General features: G+C 27.7%; 2 protein-coding genes across 2 annotated transcripts; both read left to right on the plus strand.

Annotated features, from left to right (window-relative positions):
• Window positions 1-3412: 3412 nt before the first annotated feature.
• Window positions 3413-4669, plus strand: LOC115242584. The gene is made up of 2 exons (XM_029818980.1): window positions 3413-3629; window positions 4068-4669. The coding sequence occupies exon 2, from the start codon at window positions 4110-4112 to the stop codon at window positions 4587-4589; it is 480 nt and encodes a 159-aa protein (XP_029674840.1). The 5' UTR covers window positions 3413-3629; window positions 4068-4109; the 3' UTR covers window positions 4590-4669.
• Window positions 4541-7573, plus strand: LOC115242583 (ester hydrolase C11orf54 homolog). The gene is made up of 6 exons (XM_029818979.1): window positions 4541-4563; window positions 5523-5525; window positions 5609-5781; window positions 6009-6276; window positions 6404-6594; window positions 6919-7573. Exons 3-6 carry the CDS (start codon window positions 5638-5640, stop codon window positions 7051-7053), a joined length of 738 nt encoding a protein of 245 aa, XP_029674839.1. The 5' UTR covers window positions 4541-4563; window positions 5523-5525; window positions 5609-5637; the 3' UTR covers window positions 7054-7573.
• Window positions 7574-8033: the final 460 nt, after the last annotated feature.

An 8033-nucleotide genomic window follows, 5' to 3' on the forward strand; every position in this document is an offset into this window, starting at 1 on the left:
CTACCTTGACAGACTTGGTTACATTCAAGATAAAAAAATGGTCCCAATAATTTATCATATCGCTAGACGTAAGAATCAAAAGACTATTAATTACCCTCCGAATATAAATAGTAGTAATACAGATATATATTTAAAGTATATTTTAGACTTACCTGATAAGGATATAAATGACGAATACCTCACAAAAGAGCAAGAAAAATACTGGTGACGCTATGATGATAACGATCAGTCGATACTGTGATATTAGTAATTAAGCATAACGTTCAGTTGATACTGTGATATTAGTAATTAAGCATAACGATCAGTCGATACTGTGATATTAGTAATTAAGCATAACGATCAGACGATACTGTGATATTAGTAATTAAGCATAACGATCAGACGATACTGTGATATTAGTAATTAAGCATAACGATCAGACGATACTGTGATATTAGTAATTAAGCATAACGATCAGACGATACTGTGATATTAGTAATTAAGCATAACGATCAGACGATACTGTGATATTAGTAATTAAGCATAACGATCAGACGATACTGTGATATTAGTAATTAAGCATATCACTGTGATAGCGTACAGCGCTTAACCAGCGCATCGACAGTAGTATTTAAGATAGGCTCAAGAACGCAGTGATATTAATAATTAAGTCATAGAATAGCGCATTTGAATCAAAAACTTCAGTATTAAAATACAGATATTTTTCTTTTTAGTTAACATTTTATTTTATTTTATTTTATTTATTTCTTTTGTTTAGTTTGTATTATTTCATAGTTTATTTTTATTTATTTATTTATTTTGTATATATCTGTTTTAGAAAACATTATTAGGAAAGCTAGTATCTTTTCTGACCCTTTTTTGCTAGCGATAAGAATAGAAAAATGGTACATACTTTACGTTTTCAAGCCTTACGGTCCTACAATTCTTTAAAATATATTGTGTGACTTGCGAGTGCCAAACTGGCCGTCGAGTTAATCCTAGTATAAAGCCGATTACTGGTTTATTGTAATACAAAAATCCGATTGTTTGTAATGGTTCTTAATAAACGAATTAAAAAAAAACGTTGTCATACACCAGTTCTCGTCTCTTTGATATGTAGGTTTTTTTTTTTTGTTATTTATATTTTTCCTACGATATGTAACACGGAGTAAGATAGTAAGCAAGAACAAGACAAAATAATACCGGAACTGTTAAAAATTTATAGTTACTATAGATTATATGTACTTGATGAGATAGGTTAAGCCTAAATTAGGCAGGAACTATAGAGTTAAGCAAATATGTGATAATTGCTAATCACATTGTAAAGTATGAAATAAATATATATATATCGTTAAAAAAAAAAAAAGTTCTCGTCCGATCACTGAAGTTAAGCAACGTTGGGCATGGTTAGTACTTATTGTTAGATGGGTGACCGCTTGGGAACACCATGTACCGTTGGCATTATTTCCTTTTTTGCTAATTTTAATCTTATATTATCGATATTTCTTTTAAAATATATGCTTAAACTATTGTGATGCTAAAAATCTATTTTTTTTAGTTATCTCGAAATTCACAATTCAAGCGACGCGATAGCGATGCGACGCCAAGTACATAAAAATACATTTCTAGCTTGACAACAATTTTGCCTATGTACAGGGACCGCGGTCTTACCAAGTAGCATATCCGGAATTTTAAGTCAAACTTTCGATTAAGATATTTCAGGTACTAAAGCCGTAATCAAAAATCTAACGGCATTTTTTTAATAAAGTGTGGATTCAAACTTTCGATTGCGACGAATGTTTACGATACGATATTCAGATCGAGAAAAATTTAAATGCGCACTCGTGAAGATCGGCTCGCAAGATTCGGTGGCTGGAGATTCAAAGATCAGTTTAATAATAGACATAAATCTCATGTTAAATCTCATCTATTCATTCTTTTTCTGTTGCATGTTGAATTATTTCGAATTAATGCTATTCATAATCTCGAGTGTCCGATTTGATTGCGAAATAATTGTCCTCATGACTATAGCCCAGAGAGATTTCTAATTTCTTTTCGTTTGAATAGATATCCATAGACTATGAAATAGTCGGATAAGAGGCACAGCTCACGTAAAACAAAATGTACCGATAAAAAATATAGGCAGATACGATGTCACACAATTAGGTATCAAAGAAAGAATTTTTGAAATTTTGAAAATTTTTCTAGCTGATCGTGTGACGTTGTGTTTACGTGTGATTCTTGCTGGAAAGTATAATAGCCATAAAAATATAAGGAAAAGGTAAAAGAAGGATTGTTAATGAAGCTTTATATAAACCTCATTATACAAATTCATACGCATACATATGTATTCTTTTATTATAAAATGCGCCTACTTTATATATCAAATTAATATACCCGCGTTTTAATATTGGAAAGAAAGTTGCAATTTAAGTATGCTTATTTAATATTTGATATTATAATAATATATGTACACATATTTATGTACATATGTCGTAGTAAAATTACATTATTACATAATCTGTCGTTTTATAAAACGTTTAGCCATTTTATAAAATGCGACCACATTCTCAAATCATAGTTGAAAATGAAATGTTTTACAATCTGACTAAAAATTTTAGTCTTTTAATAAAACGCCAACAAGAGATCCGACATACATTCTTCTGTTCGTTTAAATTGTGCAGAACTAAGATAAAATAGTTTATACTCATATATTGGAGCAACTTTTGGTAATGTTTCCTCTAAATAGTGGATTATGATTTCAGGCTTCTTAGAATAAGTCAAGCATTCCAAAATGGTATGATCAAAATTTTTCTCCTTATAGAGTTTATTAAAGAATTTATCAAAAAGTTTATTCCATGTATCAAAATCTGTTATTTTCAAACCGTTACAATATGTCTATTTCTTACATCCAGTCAAAAATCTACAAAAGGCAATCCAGAAAGAAAGTTGAACTCTTTTAACAAAATTGAGTGAATAGTGTTTTCAATGTTTGATAAATAATTTTTGATAAATATGATAAATGATTTATTAAACATATGCACAATATAAAAAATATGTCTAAGAAAACAACGATTATAAAAAGTTACTTATTCTGTTTAGGATTTCTCAAATGCAATTACAAATTGATAATTGACAATTATTTTGCATGGGTTACTATCGATAATACAGTAAAAAAGTACCCGGTTTTACCCTACTTTCCCCTATATAATTTTTTTAATTTTTAAAAGATAATTTATAACATATTTTAAATATATAAATATAATATAAATATATATATAATGCTATTTATAATGTTTTAAAATTTTATTATATAATTATATAATTAAATAATTCTTATATTTAACTTCTTCTCTATATCATCCTTTTATTTAAAGAATAAATTATAAAGATTTGTATATCTCCAAATTAGTGAATTCAAAACTTGCTCACAATCTTATCAATTTATATTGGTTTGTTGCCATTGTCTCGTGACCGCTAATATTATATTCTGTTTGTCCTGTTTCCGTTTCTGTTACAGTTAAGAAAACAGTTCTCGCCGAAACATTCTGTGCGACTATTCATATTGGCGATCTATAAAAGAAGAAACGTGTCTTTGACAGTAATAATAATTAATAACCCAAATAATTATACGCCATAAATTTTACGACGTAAGTTTGAAATATATTATATGTATGTATTTAGAAATAAGTTATATGCGTTTATGCACATTAGCATGCACATTCGATATATGATTATAGAATATTTCTTATATATTATTAATCATTTAACGATTTTATCTTAACACATATACAATATGTATACAAAATAATGCAATGAATCGATTAATCTAGTAATATATTTATTTTTTAAAACAAAAAAATTTCCTTAAAATAAAAAAAAATTATTTAGCTATTCTAATAAACAAATTTTTTATTATCAGATTTACTTGTTAAAATAATATATAATTTTGTTCTTAAAATTATGTTAATATTATATTATAACATAATATTAACATAATATTTCTTCATCTTTAAAAATTAGAAATATGTACTCTGTTAGATGTTTTATTTTGTATATAATTTGCTAACAATTTTTACGTTTCATAGTTATATGTACAACAACATCGCATTTATTTCAAATCGAGCATCATGGGACCCATTCCGCCCCTCGTACTCAGAGAAAATGATCTTCCTCGATATGAAGATGATATTATTGCAAACGATGATGCCCTTAGAGAAAATATTAATTTCGAAGATATAGATGATATTATAGTGAACGCTCATGTCTTTAGAGGAAATATTAATCGCGAAGATGAAGATGATATGATATTAAACGATGATGCCTTTAGTGAAAATATTAATCTCGAAGATAATGATGATATTATACCGAACGATGATGTCTTTAGAGGAAATAATCATTTCCAAGATGAAGATGATATTATACCGAACGATGATATCTTTAGAGGATATAATAATTTCCAAAATGAAGTTGATATTTTACCGGACGCTGATGAGAACTCTGCAAGAAATAATGAAAATGAAAATAATAGACCACCATTATACATGTTATTATTTACACCTACCCTCGAATATATAAGAAATGGTACGTATATAAAGTTCATTACTTGATTTAGATATGTAATACTCAGGGTTGGGAATGTTACTCTATAAAAGTAACGCGTTACCGTTACCGTTATTTATTGTAAAAAGTAACTCGTTATCGTTACTCGTTACTGATTTTTAAAAGTAACGCGTTACCGTTACCGTTACTTGGAAAGTAACGATTCGTTACTTTTTCGTTATGTTTTTGTTTTTTCTAATGCTAAAATAAGCTATTAGATTATAAAATTATTTAATAATCAATATTAAATGTAATAATCTATGTTACAATTAAAAACTCTAAATTAGTCTCTATATAGCAAGCGTTTTTTATATTAAACTTATTTAACGATTCTAATTTTTTATGTTAATATCTTTACTTTTTAATACACTTATCTTTATAGAAATTTAAATTGTAATTTACAAATTTCAATTTTGTCGAAAATTTTTATCAAACATTGTTTTTAAATATTGATAAGAGAAATATTGATATTATTAAGAGTGTATTCCAATATTCACTGCCAGTATTGTAAAATCTATAATTTACGTTACTATAGATTTTCAGTACTGGCAGTGACTATCAGAATGCAGCCTATGATAGAAGGCTACAAAATATTTTTCAAAAAATACATCTATCTATTGAATAGATATGAGATAATAAAGAACCAAAAAATAACGATAAAAGTAACGGCTAATTCGTTACCGTTACTGTAAAAATGTAATGACGTTACCGTTATCGTTACAAACAGAAAAAAGTAACGATAGTTACCGAAAAAAAGTAACTGTAACGGTAACGACGTTACAAGTAATGCGTTACTTTCCAACCCTGGTAATACTTTATGAATCTGTTATTACATAACGATATAGTTCTGTACGTCGTATTGCACCAATTTTTCGATGAATTTGAGATTACGGTAGTTAGCTGCCCCTGTCTAACTGGACCGCCATATAATCTTGCTGCAGTTGGTAAGAAACATAACAACAAGTATTTTTGATCTTTTGCGTTCGAAATGCAATACATTTACATAATGTGTTTTACATTTTAACAGGACTATCTGGCAACACGGGGATTTTGCAAATGGGTGATGTACATAATATTGCCCCAATCTCGCAGACAGATCTGATATTCGACATCCGACCTATATTATCAAGCTATTGCTATGATTTCTTTGTTATTGGATCAGGTTTTGCCGCAAAACCATCTATGCCTTACAATGGTCATGTATGTATTATTGATATTTTTACATATAAAGAAACATATTGACTTCATGAAAAGAAATTGAATATGCAAACAAATTATTGCTTTATTCTTACTATTTTTACTACTACATTTCTTTTATTTTAATTATACATCAATTTACCACTAATTTAAGTAACGCTTCTACTTATTTTAATTTCACATTTGTCTCTTTTTCTCTCTCTATTTATCAGAACGCATTTCTTTTACAGCTTACTATAAACGCGATAATCTCAGCAAATCCCACAAATATTCTTAATAATAGTCGTATCGTTTATGAGGATGCTAATACTGAGCGGATAAGATCGCAAACTGTCAACGATCCCAATCAAATAAAATGCTCTATGTTTGGCAACTTCTTTTTTAGTGAAGGTAGACGAGGAATGATGATTAAAATTCGCGCTAAAGGACGCAAAACCATTTATAACCTTACATCGTTAATACAGTACTCTCTATATTTTCATTGTCGATATCCAATCGGTAAGAAATTATTTATATGAGAGTATAATTTAATTTTGCGAAATAAATAAAGAATAAAAATAATGAAATTGATTGATAAAAATAATGTGTCTATAAATAAATGAATTATTCATATCCAACATTTTAGGTTTAGGTGTCGTGCTCGAAATAGATGGGGGAAAAATGTTATTATATATCACACCAGAAAATTATCCAGAATGGTTTACCCCAAACATGGATTTTGACAGATGGTTAAAGTTATATCAATTCGACTGCATAAATCTAATAGCTATAGGCGCATTAACCAACCTTCTAATGACACAGAGATCTCACGGATGTGTAAGTTATTTGTTAAGTGCACAAGCAGGCATTACTTTTTAAATCATTGTTTTTAAATTCTTTATTTTTAAATAGATCGTTATTAAATGAAGAATTTTATTGTCTTTTTTTTTGTTTTTTTTTGTTTTTTTTGTAATAAATTTGCATTTGTACGCATTGTTACATTGTTACATATATGTTATGTGAATTAATATATTATAATATATTGCAAAATTTCATGCTTGTTAGCTCGATCATTGTAATATTATTGGTAACATTAATACTTCAAATTCAACGCCGATACATCACGAAACATTCATATATCATAAGGTTTATATTTTGCAGCAGACGCTAGCGAATCCTTACAGGTTTAACATTTTCCCCAATTATGAAACGGGCGGAGAATTTTGTTTCGATATGACACCGGATGAAACAGAGTACATTGGTTATTTCAATATAGCGCAAAGAATATATTTTTAAATATGACAAATATTTTTATTCTTGATATAAAATCATGTGTCGCGAGAAATTCAGGTGAGATGTTTCTATAAAGTGACAAAGATATTCTTGACAAGGATATCTCACATAAATCTTTAGGAGAAGAAGAAAGGGGGATTATCTCCGCACAAAGATTATTTTTTTTTATTTTCGGACGCAACAAATCGCAATGTTGTTATTAATATTTTAATTTACTGACTGAAATAACGTAGTTCAAATGGTCTACGTTTCTGTTTTAATTCATGACAAAGAAAAATATCAAAAAGACGTTTTAGAGTTTGATGATATTTTCCTATATTTTTCCTCTTACTTTCTCTACAGATGAAATAATTTTGTGTGTGTGTGTGTGTGTGTATGTTCGACTTCTTTTACAAACAATTGGTATAAAGATACATGCACACAAAATACATATTTGTAGATAATTACGACTATCTGAATTAGATGGCGTAAACAAACATAGAACTGTATCTACTGCAAAACATTAAATTTTAATTTCGTGAAACTATTGTAATTTGTCGATATTATTTTAGTATCATATGTCCAATTAAAAAAAAATTCACACATACACACACCAATTTTTTCAATTTTCTAAATTTATCACATTTTTATCACATTAAACACAATTTACAAATTACCAATTTGTAAATTTAAAATGTATTTACAATCTAACAAAATTATTAAGCCATTATTATTCATAATCAATACAGTCTTGTACTTGCTTATGTTGTCGTTTTTCTAAATTTTATTTCGGAAGAAACCATTTTTAATCTTCCAAAATATGTTATGCAATTAGTAATGTCCGCATATATGAATTATAAAAGTAGAATATTATCTTTGATAAATATATTAATCGAAATATGATTACTATATAATGTATCATAACTTGCAATATTTTTAGAATAAAATTATGTTATATACAATTTATACAAAAAATTTGTAAAATATATACTTATATATACATA

The sequence above is a fragment of the Formica exsecta genome, unplaced genomic scaffold, assembly GCF_003651465.1.
Source record: "Formica exsecta isolate Colony F162 unplaced genomic scaffold, ASM365146v1 scaffold613, whole genome shotgun sequence".
In the NCBI taxonomy this organism is placed as follows: Eukaryota; Metazoa; Arthropoda; class Insecta; order Hymenoptera; family Formicidae; genus Formica; species Formica exsecta.

Bases quoted from the DNA above. Each gene is read 5' to 3' on its own strand.
- LOC115242584 (XM_029818980.1), top strand. From the start codon at position 4,110: ATGGGACCCATTCCGCCCCTCGTACTCAGAGAAAATGATCTTCCTCGA.
- LOC115242583 (XM_029818979.1), top strand. From the start codon at position 5,638: ATGGGTGATGTACATAATATTGCCCCAATCTCGCAGACAGATCTGATA. The intron at 5,782-6,008 runs GTATGTATTATT...TTTCTTTTACAG, and splicing joins CTATGCCTTACAATGGTCAT to CTTACTATAAACGCGATAAT. The intron at 6,595-6,918 runs GTAAGTTATTTG...TATATTTTGCAG, and splicing joins CACAGAGATCTCACGGATGT to CAGACGCTAGCGAATCCTTA.